General features: G+C 37.8%; 1 protein-coding gene across 1 annotated transcript in view; it reads right to left on the bottom strand.

Annotated features, from left to right (window-relative positions):
* LOC122802209 (olfactory receptor 52E8-like) overlaps positions 1–11,921 on the bottom strand; it is a 64,199-nt gene extending 52,278 nt beyond the window's left edge. Inside the window, exon 1 of the mRNA XM_044071871.1 lies at positions 10,975–11,921. Coding sequence (XP_043927806.1) covers positions 10,975–11,921 — 947 coding nt within the window. The remainder of the gene's footprint in view (positions 1–10,974) is intronic.
* Positions 11,922–16,575: the final 4,654 nt, after the last annotated feature.

The following is a 16,575-nucleotide window of genomic DNA, read 5'->3' on the forward strand; positions in this document are numbered from 1 at the left end:
GTTTGCCTCTTATGTTTGGTCAGTTCCTCAGGCAATTTCTGTTTTTGGCAAATCAGTAGGATAATCTGATGATTGAAGTCATTAAATGATGACATCCATTTGTGTTTCAGACTTCATATCCTTCAGAAAAGTCATGTTACAACAGACCTTGTAACACCAGCAACTTTTTCAGTTTATGACATCATTATTTAAGATATGTCCCTATTTTTGACCCTCTATCCCCCAAATATGTCAGGCTTTGTCCATATGTCTTGCAGTAAGAGGTTCAGAGAAATAGTATATCATTATTTAGTGACTTCACTCCAGATATCATCCCAGTGATTTAGCAGAATCCCAGAAATGTTATCAGGCAATGGCCATAAATATAGTCCCAAACCCTGGACATTCTGTGGAAATCTGTACAGCTGAGAGTTATGTATGTCTGGCCATTGTTAACAGCCTGTTAAGATTGTGTAGCAGTGTAGTGTGTAAATGTTTGTTGGGCTGAGTAGGGAGAGGGGCAGATATGAGTGTCACAGATCCTTTTTTATCTGACTGTGCATGCCGCTACAGTTGCTGATGGTTTATCAGCTCTATATGTTTGTAGGGACAGACTGAGAAATGCCCTGTAACACCTCGAGATTCCAAGTACACTGTGACTTAGGGCAGTATATGTAGAAGTAGTGTGTGACTGACAATCAGGATATGTTTGTTCAAACAGTTGTTATACTCTAGAGTTCAGCTGGCTTATTGGTATGTTGCTGTGACTGTGGTGCAAATGGTTGTGGGTAGACAATTTCTCACTAATGTCTGTTTTTCCCTACAGTGCATGATGTATTTACAAAGGCATGAATAATTCCCCAGAGCTGATTTGGGGTAGTGTTGTGTTGGTCTGACTGTAGTTCAGAAGGTGCTGGGTGAAATGGTTGGCAGCTCTCAATGTTTTTTCCCTTCTATTACATGACTGCAGTCATACCTCTCCACTGTCCAGATTCTATAGACTGCCCAGATGTGTGGCTCATATTTTTGGTCTGTTCTCCATAACTGTTGTGGGTTTCTGAGGAATCACTGGGATGATGTGAGCATTGACATCACTAAATGATGACAATCATTTGTGTTTCAGACCTGAAATCTATCAGAAAATATATGTTAAAACAATATATATATTATACAATTTTAATGATGATATTATTAGTTGAGCTTGTTGATTGGTTGATGGTGTTCACATTTGCTATTTAAACTGTAATTAATTCTTTGTTGGTCATGTCTGCTGAAGCAGTTGTACTGTGAAAGTCCTCACATATTAAAGGATTCTGTTTTTATTTTAAGTTGTTGGTGTTGTTATTCATTTCTACATCACATTGACTCAGTCTTATGTGTATTTTACCTTTTGTTGCTGTGTGGGCTGAGCTATTTATTACCTGTGCTGCTGTTTGTGCTGGTTAGAATTGCTGAATTAAACACTTATTTTCATAGATGAGTGAGTGGGTGTCAATTTATTAATTTTGAAAGGCTGGCAGACCTTTTGGTGAGAAAACAAACCCTTAATACTTTGCCTGAGGACATGAGAATCTGGTTGGCAGACCAGGAGTGTAATTCTGCAGATGAGCTGGGAAGAAATGGGATCTCTACTTAGCAAGCAGGGCATCACTGCACAAGACGACAATACCCAGTGCTGCACTTGGATATAAGGAAACCTATGATGGGCAGCCTAAATCATCCAAACAGAGTCTACCATTATCAGAGGAAGCCACTGGTTTAGGTACACAGCCAGGATGAGGGGTTAGATGTTTTAAATGTAACCAGATGGGCCATGTAACATGCAGATGTCCACTGAAGAAAGGTGGGGAACAAAAAGTGAGGGATACAGCAAGTGGGAATAACAGTGTGCCAGTAGTAAGTTGTCTGGAGACAACAGGCGTACAAAACTATCACTGTAGTTTGTATCCCATCTTAGTGGATAGAAGACAGGCCACTGCTAATAGAGACACAGCCTCTGACAAAACTATTGAAAAGCCTGCAATGGTTAAAGAGGAGCAGTACTTTCTTGGGTAGTTCACTCCAATCAGAGCTTTAGGAAGGATTCCATTCCAGATACCTTTGGTCAGGATTCACCTTGACTGGGACGGTGGAAAAGGAAACAAGCAAGTCATTGTTCTTGAGGATATTCCTTCAGATGTCTTGATAGGAAATAATTTTGATAAAGCAGTATTCTATGTGCATGCAGTTACATGCAGTCAGGCTTAGAGGCAGGCATGTAGGTCTGATAGCCTGGGACAGACCCAGACAGACCCCACACCTGAAGCTCAGACTGGTGATGTGACTATTTCAGAGAGGGAAATATCCTGTAGAAATGAGCCTGGAAGTGATTCACAGCTGCTGGTAGGTACTGATATTCTCCTATTACAGGTGACTGCCTGGACAGAGGTGAGTGACAGTATCCAGGCTGACAGTGAGGAACTGCTGTCAGAAGATACTAGGCTTCCTGTGGAAGGAGAGCTGGGAGGGTCACAAAAGTAGAGCTGAGACAGGCTCAGCTTTTGGATCCTACCTTATGAAGCTTGAGGGAGGTAGCTAAGGAGACACCTGATGCTCAAGGAAAAAGGGAGCCTGTATACTGGAACAAAGTGTTACTGTATAGAGAGTGGACCCTTAAGGAAGAGTTAGAGGGTGAGGTAGGGCTTACCATATGGCACTTCTAATCATAGCCCATGACATTCATATTGCAAGTCATATGGGCATAAAGCATACCAAGAGACTAATTATGCAGACCTTCTACTGGCCTACAACTGAGAGGGACATAACAGGTTACTGCAGGACCTGTGAGCAGTGCCAAAATGCAGGCAAGGCAGAGGACAAGGACAAAGCTCTGTTGATGCCTTTGCCTGTGAATGAGAAGCCATTTCAGAGGATAGCTGTGGATATTGTGGGGCCTCTGAGTACACCAAGTTCCACAGGAAAGAAGTATAACCTGGCGGTAATAGATTATGCTAGTAGATACCCTGAGGTGGTGGCTCTGTACTTCATTAAGGCAGAGAATGTGGCAAATGTTTTGCTATTGATTTTCAGCAGTGTAGGTTTCCCAAGAGAAATACTGACTGAGAGAGATGCCAATTTCATGTCAGACCTGCTGACTTGTCTGTGGAAGCATTGTGGGGTGAATCACTTAAAGGCCACCCCCAACCACCTCCAGACTAATAGTCTTGTGGAGAGCTTAAAGTCTACACTAAATACCATGCTATGGGCATTGGCAGACCAGTTTAGGAGAGACTGGGACACATATTGTCCCCATCTACTGTTTGTATACAGATAGGTACCCTAGGAATCCACAGGTTTTTACATCCTTTGAGTTACTCTATGGGCATAAGGTGATGGGGCCTATAGATCTGATTCATGATGAGTGGGATGGTGAGTGTGAATCCCACAAGGAGTGTGTCGTGGCATATGCCCTAAACCTCAGGACAAGACTTATGGAGCTCATGGGCTTGGCCAAGGAGAAACTGGCAGGATTCCAACAACAGAAAAAGGTCTGGAATGACAGGAATGCTGCAGCCAGAGAGTATGTTTTGAGACAGCAGGTTATGGTGCTCATTCTTTCAGACACAATAAGCTGCAGGCAGCTTAGGTGGGACCCATCAAATTGTTAAGGAAGGTCAGAAATTTTAATTTTATGGCAAACCTGCTAAGCAGGAGACACTGGCACAAATTGTACTATGCTAAAATAATGAAGCCTCAGCATGTCAGGGTGGTCCTGAGCAGACTGCAAAGGGCAGCTTTGACCATTAAGCCCAGTAAGTGTCAGGTAGGTATTGCAGAGATCTCCTTCCTGGGACATAGAGTGGGGAGTGGTAAGATTAGGCCAGAACCTGCAAAAGTGGAAGCTATTCAGGCATGGCCTGCCCCTGTTAGCAAAACTCAGGTAAGAGCATTCTTGAGGAAAGCAGGATACTATAGAAATGTGTTCCACATAATAGTACAATAGCTGCTCCGCTCACAGACCTGACAAGGAAAAACAGACCAAAAATGGTAGTGTGCACCCCAGCCTGCAAACAGGTATTCCAAAAGCTTAAAGGCACTTTAGAGTGATCCCTCTGTGTTAGTCAGTCCAGATTACAGCAAATAATTTGTTGTCCAGGTGGATGATTCAAACCATGGAGAAGGGGCTGTACTCAACCAAGTTGTGTCAGAGGGAGAAGAGCACCAGTTGTAAAACTCAGCTGTAGACTACAACCCAGGGTGGACTTTTATACAGCTGTAGAAAAAGAATGCCTAGCCATAGTATGGGCACTCCAGAAATGTCAACCATATCTGTATGGAAAGAAATTCACTGTGGTTACAGTCCACATTCCCTTAACACGGCTACATAGAGTCAGCCAGCAAAATGCCAATTTATTAAGCTGGTGCCCAGGGTTGCAGATATATGACATGACAATACAGCATCATAGTCTGGTCAGCAATGCTAATGAACCTGGATCTCAAGACAGGGTATAGGTTAATGTGTTCCCTGAGGCCCATTTCTCTCAAGCAACATTTTTTAAAGGTCACTTGAAAAACTAGCTTGAGTCTTCAAAAGGGAGGAGAGATGTGACAATGTGAGCTATTGCCATCTGTGCCAGGGAGAATAAGGCAGTGCATGTGTAACATGTGCCAGCATAGTTAGCTGGCGTTTTATAAATAATTTTGTGCTGTTTGATTATCACACTGACTTGTACAGATAATTGTGTTAAAATTTATCAACAGTGTTATTATAACTGATTAAATGTTTATGTTTAAACAAGGAATTATGGAATGGAAGAGTAGAAGTTTTTGAAATTGTTTCATAGCTTTCATATACTGCAACAGATCTTAGCAAAGCTCTGTGTATTGTAACAGTGTCAGGTGATCAAATATGATGTCATTCCATAACCAGCACTGAGAATATGGAACTCTCACAGCAGTTGTTCTATTTTGTTTTCTTTGGAACCTGATTTAAAGACCTATGACATTTATCACAGTCAGTTACGTTCAGTTCAGTCAGTTTGAAGCTCATCACCTTGCCTTGTGGAAGTAAGCATCTCAGCATCTAATCTTGTGTTGTGTATTAATCAAGTTAGCTAAGGAATAGTTATTCGTTTTACAGTCAGGAAATACATTGAGATTAGTTAATTAATGTTCTTATGCATCTGTTTGAATCTATCCAACTATGTCATTTTTATTTTGCCCGTGATTGAAACTTTGGTGTTTATTGTACTTAGATACTTAGTATTCTCATGTGTTCTTATTATTTATTATTTAATATTTTTTATACCATTCATTTTGGCTGGTCTTTTAGAAAATACTTTTAAAATGTTGAGAGCACTTGTGCTTATTCTAGTGACGTCATGACCATTCTGAAAAGCCATGCTGCTTTGATTACACCCTACCATTTAAAGTAGTATTGATTTTACTCAGTATATTTAGATACCCTTATAAAATCCTGACAGTAGTTGGCTGGTGGCAGCATGGTTACCTTATAGTATGGGCAGGAAGTGTACATCTTGTAAATATGTACCAGCCTTTCCCAGGACTGTGTGAGTGTGAAAATCAAATACCCAGGTATGGTTGTGTCAGCTACTTGGAACTGGGACATAGTGCTCCAAAGTGAGTCTTGTCTGGGATCTGGAGAGACTGAGAGTCCAGTCCCAGGTCTGGAGGGTGTTTTCTGCATGCTCTTGGGAGAAACTCTGCTTGATGCAAAGAGCTGCATCTGAAAATACTGTGTAAATTCATTCCTGTTTTTAGTGACTGTCTGTCACCAGGGTCAGTGGTGAGGATTGAGGCTCCTTGATTACTAACCCAGAGTAGAGAGGCTATTAGAAAAGGATTTAAAAAAAATGTATAAAACAGTAATGCAACTGAAGTAAAATAATATGAAGAATATTTAGAGCACTTTTTTACTTTACATTCTTATAAATCTTACACATTTTGACACAAAAAAATGCAAAAGAGAAGTCAAAGTAGAAATATTTAAAAATTTACCTTCGACAATCTGCTTCTGGTGGATATAGTCTGAGGGTAAACCTGGATTGATCTGAGTTTTGCCATTTCTATATTTAAGAACAGATTTCTTACTGTAATTATTACATTTTTGATGACTTGCAAATACAAGAATGCTATGGTCCTTTAAAGACTACAATAGTCTAGGTAATGTATTCCTCAATTCTTATTACCTTTGGAGTTTAAAGCATATATTGTACATTTTGTATCTGTGTTTTTTGAAGAAGTTTATGTAATGTTCACACAACAGGTTAAAAAAAGAAAATAATAAAAACAGTTTTAGATCCTTTTGTTAAAGGGATTCTGCCACAGCTTTCTCAAAAATGTAATAAGTGAGTGTAGTATCTGCAGACACACCAGCACCATCACCTTTTCTCCCTCTCCAAACGATGAGGCTTTAGAAATTAGTTTTGAAAAGTTGTTGTATTGTCTCAAAAATAGTTCTTTTCTTTTACAATAAGTAGACAGAGTTCTGTGAAGATCAAAATTAGTGTCTGACAAAGAAAAAGAAACTGCTTAAAAATAAAATGCAACAAAAATAAATGAAGAGAAGTAGTTCTCAGACAAAGAATAGGAGCACAGAATAAATTTCTCACTCCTTGTCAACTATTTTTAAAACTGCATTAATTATTCTCCACAGATTCAGCCTTGACTTTCCAGCAGGGCAATCTTCCATTATGGACCTTGTTGTTATGTTCACGTATATGATATTTGGATGTAAAAACAAATACCTAGGCACCAGTTTGTATGCAAAACTCTAATTAACGACACTCATCTGTGCCTTTGCCAGTATGCAAATGGTCAGGTTTCCTCTGGAAAGATACATTGCCAGTGTACTAAGGATTTTTATTTTCTCTATGATGGTGTAATCTAAGAGTTGATGTGAAGCTCTATCTCTAACTACCTATCTATATCTACCTATCTATTTATAGGGGACTGCACCATCCAATGTTGTGAGGTACAGGGGCAAAATGCTTTTTGTGTTTGTCTATGTGCTTCTGTGTTCATGTTTTACTTCAGGATACTGTTTTGATTTAGAAGTAGTCCTTTATTTGTGATAATTTTGTGAGGCAATAATAGATTAGCCACTATTTGTTAAGGAGCTGAATTCCTTATTTAGTCACTTAGTATACTATTCCAAAATTCTATCTGGCTAGCATTCTGTAGGCAGGTCCAGATTATTCTAATTCAGCATTTCTAATAATGTCATTTTAAACTGCCATAGTGTACCTGTACTTCAAGCAGTATGGCAGTTTTTGTATTGTATTCCAACAGCACTTTAACTGTCTGTTTGGTTATAAATCATGGATCCTCATCTAATCACCCCTCAGTGATAAGTTTTCTTTTATTTCTTAAAACAACTGCTGCATTTTGTAACTAGCATGTCCTCATGTATGACAAAACTAAAGACCAAACTGACAAATGAAAAAAAAAATAAGTCTTCAAAAGTGGAATTTTTATATTTTATGAATTTGTTGCATCAAACCTAAATATAATGTTTGGTTATTTCTCAAGTTACGAAAACATCAAATAATCTTTTATAGAGACCTACAGGCACTCAATATATGCTTATTTTGTATTTTAGTGTTATTTCTATTGTTCACTGCATAAATTAGTAAAGCAACAAGAATGTTTAAGCTCTACTTATGTTAACATTTACACATAGTCAGAATTTAAAGTATAATAAAACACATCAGAACTATTTGCATTATTTGCAAGATAGCAAGTAGATAAATTGCATGAAGAATAAATTGTTAATGTATGTAACTAACAAATAATGAATAAAACATTGTAACACAAAATAGGCATTTGTAGAGATACTGTTAGAAAACCTTATAGATGCATACAGAATAAGTACACAATGATAAAACAGGTAACAAGCACATCTGGCAAAGCAAACATCTGTGAACCTGCTTGAACACAAAGACAAAACAAAATATTTAATGTTCAGAATTATTTCACATTTTCACTTGAGCTCAATTTTGTCTATTCTATGCAAATCAGCTTCATAAAAATCTAAGACTCCCTATAGGAATCTTCAATTATCTTTTAGTTCAGAAGGCAATTTGTAGGTAAGGGTTATAAAATGCTATTTGCCTTTAACTCAAGGATGGGTCAGTATTTCAAGTCAGTTCAATTCTATCTAAAGCTACGTATGAAAGTGCATCACTTTCTTATTATAAACTTATATCATATCGACTGTTAACTACTGATTTTTCAATATCTAAGAAAATGTATTTTCCTCGATGTCATTTATTTCAAGTTGACTGTTGTTTGTTGATCATTTTTAGTTCAAAAGTACATCTGATTAAAAAAAGGAAGCAACATACTTTCAAATTATTTCATTAAATGTGTTCTTTAGAGCAAGATGCTCAAAGATGGGAAATGCCATTTAATTTCATTTTATCCAAGGCTGTACTATGCACATCACATGTTTCATCTGATATATCTTGCATTTTATCTGTCCTGCCTGCTAATCTTCATTTATTTTAGTTTAGTTTAGTTTTTGTTGGTTTTGTTTTTTATTTGCAAGTGGCCATCTAATTTTGGCTTATCTGATTTCTAATTTCTGCTTTGTAAAATCTCATTTGTAAACTATAAATCTCTATACTTTCTGTTTTCAGTATACCACCTTCCTTCACTCTTACATTTGTCTAAGTGTCAGCTCATATTCCCTTTCCTTATTATTGACAGTAAATCCTTCCTACATGGTACACGTTTATTTTTCTCTCTTTTTGAAACTTTAGCCCTCTACTCACACTTGACAGCAATATAAACATAATCTGTTTCGTTTCTGTTGCAGCATTTCTAATTCACATTAACTACTATGGGGTCACATAGTACATCAGCTAGATTTGTTACCTCACGTTGTTTGCTATCCAGTTCAATTCATAGTTGAGGTATTTACTATTCAGACTCAGTATGTCATCCATGCATCTTCTTGGCATTTAAGTGGGAGTCATCCCTTTCATCAAAGGCCAAAATAGAACCACTCTGGCCACCAATGGCAGAGTCAAGACTATTGTAGTTGCTGGCAAAGTGATGGCACGTTTTTTGTGGAAAAAGTCTGATTCATTCCAAAAGGTCAAAGATCAGCATGACTTGAACTAACATGCTTTTGTGATTAAAATTAGTTGTTAGTAAATCTTCTTACGTTCTATGAATGGGTTACAGTTGTGCATACTTTTCAACCTCATGGCATAAGAAATCTGGACAAAACCTAAAGTAATGGGGGTCAAATGCCCAAAAATATGGACAGATTTTAAATATTGCTCTTATAAACTTAAAAAGTCGCTAGAATAATAGGATTTATTTTATTATGCAGTTTTGAAAGATATGAAGTGTAAAACTCAAATGTGTGTCATTATTTAGTTACTTTAGTCCTCAATGATTTACCAGAAAACCTCAAATTTTATGAGGACCAAACCAGAAATACGAGGCAATAATATGGACAGTTCAGAGATGTACAGCTGTGGCTGGAGAAGTGCTGGTATCTGCTGTATATTTGAATTTAGCAAGCATTTTGACTTTGTCCATGGCATGGGGGTTTTTTGCTAACTGGACTGGTTAGTTGTTCTAAAAAGACATGGGATCTGAATAGTTGCATTGCTGAAGGGAAGAAGACTATCAGATCCCACAGCAGTGAGCATTGATATACCAGCTGGGTCACTTTAGGGTTATTGCTCTTAAACATATGCATTTCAAAATGTATAGACTGCATGGCATTAAAAATGTCAGTCATTTCTGAGGATGAAATAAGGATCAAGATCACTTGCATAACATATGGAGAACATTTGTGGGAAGGATCTGCACAAGTTATTCAAATGGGCTGAAAAACAGCAGTTAAAGTTCCATGCAGATAAATATTAACTAAAAATGGTCATAACAATCTAGATATTAAAGACTTCTGAGTGGATCAGCATGCCAGGCATGCCGATATATGCCTACAACACCTCTTATAAATCTCTGGGCAGAGACAGAAAATACACAAACAGCAATCAGCATGATGTGCTATGTACAGAGTGGGGCATACTCCAAGGACTGAGAGGTCATCTAAATACTGTACTATGTATAAATGAGGATGTAACTGAAGTAGAGTGTGCAATTTGGGACATATATACAATGCCATTTATGCCAGAAAGTTAGAAACAGTTCTGTTAAAGTCCATTAACATCATCATCATAGGGATGGATAAAATCAGAAAACATAATGATCCTACACTATACATACCAAAAAGAAAACAAATAAGACCAGTGTGAAAATGAAATGGGTTTATAAAAGTATGGAATGGTAATCTGAGGATTTAGAACTAGGTGAAATAAGTAGCAGAAGGAGGTGAAGTTATCATTTGCTGTGCAGATATCCTGAATATGAAGGATGTCTTTTCCTCAGAAAGAGAAGTAACTTTTGAAAACAATTCTGTGGTGACATTCAAGAGGACCTGACATTGATGGAAGAGAAAGAGCTTTTCTGGGATGGGAAGCAAGTAGCTGATTTTGAGTTACATCATAATGGGCAGACTAGCGGTCGGGTTCCACGGTGGTTTATGTATGGGACAGGACAGAATGACAAGTTCTCAAACATTATGCAAATGTTTGTACATACCACTGTTTCATGTCTGTTCATAAGTTGTTTTGAAAATCAGGCAAAGAAAAACATTATTTGTGTCATTTTGCTAGCATAATATGAATGAATGATCATCTGAATGAATGAAGCAAGGAAGGAATGAAGCAATGGCAGAATAACATTAGTTTAGCTTAGAATATTGCCATATGAATACATTTAACTATTAAATCATTTAAAAACTATAATTAGTAATTGTGATATTTCTTTAAGCTCATATACTAAAATTTGCACTAGCATCAAATGGAATGTTTACAACCTAAGGAAATATGTAACTATTACCAGAAGCATAACCAATAACTGGGAAAACTTTGTTTTTTTCTTCAGACAAAATCCATTGTCTGTTATCAGCCAAACAGAACATTTTTAATTTTTTCTGCATTTGTTAATACTAATCTGAAAATTTCTTTTGTTCGTATACCATATATCAGAGGGTTTAATGCAGGTGGAACACTATAGTACAAAACTGGAAACAAAGCACGTGTGTATGCAGGCACCTTATTCTGAAAAATGTATATTATAACTGACAGTGGTCCAGATAAATAAAAAGATAAAATCACAAAAAAATGAGAGCTGCATGTATTGAATGCTTTCAGTCGTGCTACCTTGCTTTTCAGTTTTAAGGTAGCACTAACAATCATATAATAAGAAATAAAAATCATTAACGTATCAGGTATTATTGCTAAAATAAATAACAAGAAGATTAAGATATCTTTCCAATCTGAGCTGACACAAGCTGCATCGATCACAGTAAGATATTCACAATACACATTACTGAGAATAGTTTTGCTCTGGAACGGTAAATCTCTAAATAATATAAGACCAGGAAATATAATACAGAAACTTCGGACTGTAACAATTAAGCTTCCGTTTAATATAAATGTATTTGTTATTATTGATGAATACCTCAAAGGGTTGCATATTGCAGTATAGCGATCATAAGCCATTAATACTAACACAGATGATTCCATGACTACAGAGAAGTAAATGAAAAACATTTGCAAAAGGCAAATATCAAAGCATAAAATAAGAGAGCCAAACCACAATATTGCTATGGTTTGTGGCAAAAGAGTAAGCCCTGTAACAAGATCTACTGCTGATAAGATCAAAATGAAGTAGTACATCGGTTCATGGAGACTCTGTTCAGTTGCTATAATTAACAGAAGTGTTAAGTTGCCAAATAATGTCACCACAAGTAGAACAAAGAATGGTGCAGAAATCCAGAACTGTATGTCTTGAAGTCCAGGAAAACCAGTTAAGATGATTTCCAAGTCCTGAGTACTGCACTGATTTGTTGACAGCATTGTTGGTACAGTTAAATCAGTTTGTAGTTACCAGTCATCTGAATTCTGAAAATAAATGCAAAATAAACACACTATGTCAGAGCATGTAATAAAAAATGAAGCATATCTCAAGCTTATAAATTCAAGAGATCTCTTAAAGAATACCTGAATCACTCTTGGAAATGCTACTGTAACCATCCTACCTTTATCTAGTTATTACTCTATTCTTTTCTCTTTATACTTCTATCCTTCCTTAACGTATCTCTCCGTCTGTTTATTCCTACTAGTTTCCAGTCATTATACTGTATTTTACTATCTTCTGCTCTACTTATTTTTGATAACTTCATGTACTTTTGCTATACAATCTCCTTTAGTCTCTATTCTTTTTTATCACCGTGCTGTATATTGCTAATCTTTTGTATTATACTTCTATTGTGACATGTAGTTTTTATATTTGTATTTCGATGCATTTCTCCCCAGGCCTCCACTGAAAAAGGGCTTTGTCCCAGTCAGACTTTCCCGATCAACAAATGTCAAATAAATAAAAATAAAATAATAAATTAAAAAAAAATTAACTGTCATATCTGGCTTAAATCGAAAATGCTATTACTCAGAAATCAATATGCACAGTAAGGGATGTAGAAACATAAACACGTGCACATGCGCACACGTTCACAGACACACACACACACACACACACACACACACACACACACACACACACACACACACACACAAACACACACACACACACACCCCACACCACTGTCACCACCAACAATAATAAACCTACTGTAACATAAACAGATGTATCTGTACCTATATCGGGTCTATATTAGTGCGCCAAAGTCACTCTTCAGTGAACACAGTCATTGACCATATTCAGCGAAAATCACTTACGTGATTTGCTGAATACTCCCAGGACAAGGAAATACTTTCCCAGCAGCACAACTTTACCCTTTTCTCCACTGTACTGTGATCTCAGAGTTTCTATATGTAGTTAGGGGGGCTGTGGAGGGCAAAGCCCCCAAAATTGGTTGGGTTAAACTTAGCTAGATTTGGGTCTGTTGTGCTGTAGGGCAAGTATTTCTTTACCCTGGGAGTATTCAGAGAATTGTGGAAGTGATTTTCGTTGAATATAGGTCAATGAATGTGTGTTCGCTGAAGAGTGACTTTGGCGAACTAATATTGCCCCCCATATCTATATATTTATATCAGCATATACATGTGTACATTAATGAAAAATGAAATGCAACATGGGACCTTACTGAACAGTCATCAGACAAATGCAATGCAAGCACTCTTATTCCCTTTTCTGAGCTTAAATTAAATCAAACAGATTACATATTTAAAATCAAGATTTAAATAAAGTACTTAGGAAAAACATGCAACTACAAATGTGGAGTGTACAGATAAAAGTGCTTTATGTTTCTAAACCATGCATATTTAAAATTACACTTTACACAAATAATCAAAAATAAATATATCTAAGTAGCACTTTGTAAAACTGATTATTTAAGCATTATTGCTTTCATTTCAAGTTTTACATTTGTATACTCATTAAAATGTAGGGCAATGGCAGATAATTTGATTTACCAAAACAACACTATTCTGTCTAGAAGCAAGCCCAAATCATCCCCTCATATAGTTTGACCTTTAAATAATTTGGAATTCCATAAAAAGTGAGGGATGTGCATAAACAAATACTGCAGTAGGACAGTGTAGAATATATGATCCCCACCTTCCCATCTAAGTGAAGGTGATATCTAATGGGATCATAAGATCATAGGAAGTTGCTAGGCTAATGGCTGTGCTGCCCTTACAAGCCTAGCCAAGTTCTTACCCTTATTTTCATGATCAGCACATATTGCCCCTGTCCAAAAAGGACACAGGTGGAACCCCCAGGGTGAATTTACGGTCACCCATCCATATGTCCAGATTGCGTTTGAAGAGGGCCAGTGAGGTGCTCTGTTTGACATGAAATGGAAGTCTGTTCCAAATGTGTGGTAATTTGTGGGAGACAAATCTGTTCCTCCAGTAGGTTTTATTAATGTCACATACTAGGCTAAGGTCTTTAGAGTGAGTAACCCATGTACCATTTGACTTTCAGATATGAAGCATTTCCAAAAACACAGGGTCAGAGATCACCTCTGAGTAGTCTGTATGAAACAGAATAAAGTGATAATGATTTCAAATGATCCCCACAGGACAAATGGTAAAGACCTTGAAATTTCCTTGTGAGGAACCTTTGTGTTTTTTCCAATTGCTGCAGGTACTTATAAAGGTACATACAAAAAGGAATGTTTTACACAACTATTTGCCTGATGAGGGAAGAGTAAAGGGAAGTTATAACTTCTTTTTTTTTTCTGGAGGCAATGCCCTTACTTATGAGATGAGCAATATAGAATGCCCTTCTTACCACTGTGCAGACACGGTGGTCAAAGATAAGGTTGCTGTCAACCTGTGTGCCCTGGTCTCTCACCACTGAGTGCATACTTATGGTGTTGCTATTGATGTAGTAGTTAGCAGGAACATTGGTTTTACTGAAAGGAATAATAATACATTTTTTTGCATTGAGTTTAAGGCAATAGGTTTGGCACCAATCATTTGTTTGTGTAAGACCCTGTTGTAGGATGTTGACATCATTTGGAGATTCTATGACTGCTCTCAGTTTGCAATCATTAGCAAACTTTGTCAGCCACAGACCTTCAGTTTTTGCTTATACTTCGGAGAAATAGATTCTAAAAAGCAGAGATCTCAGGACTGATCCCTCTGGAACACCACTGGTTACAGTTCTGCTGTAGGAGGTGGATTCCCCTATTTTGACTACATGAGCTCTACCAGTGAGCCATTTAGCAACCCATCTAATGATATAAAGTTTTATGCCTAAATGGGTGAGTTTGTCAATCATGCCTGGGTGGAGGATAGTGTCAAATGCCTTGGCTAAGTCGAGGTAGGCTGTATGCACAGATTTCCCCTCATCCAGGGTTTTGGTGACTGTCTCAAAGAAGTCTATCATGTTTAACAGGCATGATCTCCCTTTGACAAATCCAAACTGAGTAGGGCAAGTGTTTGGAGTTACCTATATCTTTGTTGATAAAGTCCATGATGATTTGCTCCATGGCCTTGCAGATAAGGCTAGTCAGGATAATAGGTCTATAGTTCCTGGGGTCAGTGGAGTCGCCACCTTTGTACAAGGGGAAAAGGGTGGCTGTTTTCCAGTCAGCTGATATGAAGATGGTGCTCAGACTATGACTGAAATGAATATCCAGTGGTGTTGCTAATTCATGTTGGAGCCCGTATAGAACACAGCCATACCTCTCAACCTCTTAGCGCAAGAAATCTGGACAAAGCCCAACAAAATTCAGGGGACAAAGGCCCAAAAATATGGATACATTTTAAATATCGGTCTTATAAACTTAGAAAGCTGTTAGAATAACAGGATTTGTGTTAACATGCATTTTCTGAAGGATATGAAGTCTGAAAATCAAATACATGTCATTATTAAGTGACTTTAATCCTTAGATCATCCCAGTGATTTGTCAAAAAAAAAACACAATTTTAAAGAGGACCAAAAATTTAAGGCAAAAATCTGGACATTCTGCAAAAATCTGTACAGTTGAGAGGTATGAACACAGCCTGGGATGTTATCAGATCCCATAGCTGCTGTGTGTTTGGCCTTAGACAGGGCATTTATGACCTGCTCTTTAGAGATACAAAGTGGGGGACAGGTGGTAGGGATGTCATGGGGTACGTGTGGTGGGACCAGGAGAGTGAAGCTTTCACAGAACCTGTCGGCCAACAGGTTAGCTATGTCCACAGGCTCAGTATATGTTGTTTCGTTAACTACCAGTTCTGCACAAATCTGAGGCTTTCCTTTTAGGTTTTTGATGAAACTATAGAATGCCTTGTGGTTGTCCTTTGTTGAGGAAGCTAATTTGCACTCATAGTTTGCTTTGGAGGACTTCACAAGAAGTTTTATTTGCTTGTTTAAGCTGAGGAGGGAGTATTACCAGTTTAGGAGGGCTCGGTCACTCTTACTCTTAGACAGCAATTTCTTCCCCTTATTATAAAGCCTGTTAATGGCAGTTGTCCACCAGGAAGGTTTGCTCTTCCTTGAGGAGCTTGTTTTGGTCCTATCAGGTATGGCCGGGTCAATTCAGTTATACAGGTGATTGTATAAACCATTGGTACAGAGCTCAACATGGTTGCCAGTTCCATCTGACGGGAGGACGTGCATTGAAGCTATTTATACCATCCCATAAGAGGTTATAATCTGCTTCGGAGAAGTTTTTTAGTTTAGGTGCTGCTTGCAGGGGGGGGGGGTTAGGTGTCATAGTTATTTCGAATGAGACCAATTTGTGGTCAGATCTCACCAGGGAGGACCTCACAGTGGGGGTGCTGCAGTGGCCCCCATGTTGGTGAGCACCAGATTCAGGATTTTGGCAATACTTGTGAGGGTGTCAACTAGCTTGTCCAGGACACTGGAGTTAATGAAGTCAAGAAGCCTTTGGGCAAATGAGTTTGAGCACAAGTAATTTACACAGTCAATGGATAGGTAGTTAGTCATCCAACACCATGGTGTTTGGATGTATATTGATAGACCCAAGTAGATCCAAATAGGCAGAGTGGGTGTCCTGATTCATGCACGGGGTGCTGTAGCTGGCAATGACTT

The sequence above is a fragment of the Protopterus annectens genome, chromosome 5.part0 (genome assembly GCF_019279795.1).
Source record: "Protopterus annectens isolate FY-2018-M chromosome 5.part0, PAN1.0, whole genome shotgun sequence".
Lineage (NCBI taxonomy): Eukaryota > Metazoa > Chordata > Ceratodontiformes > Protopteridae > Protopterus > Protopterus annectens.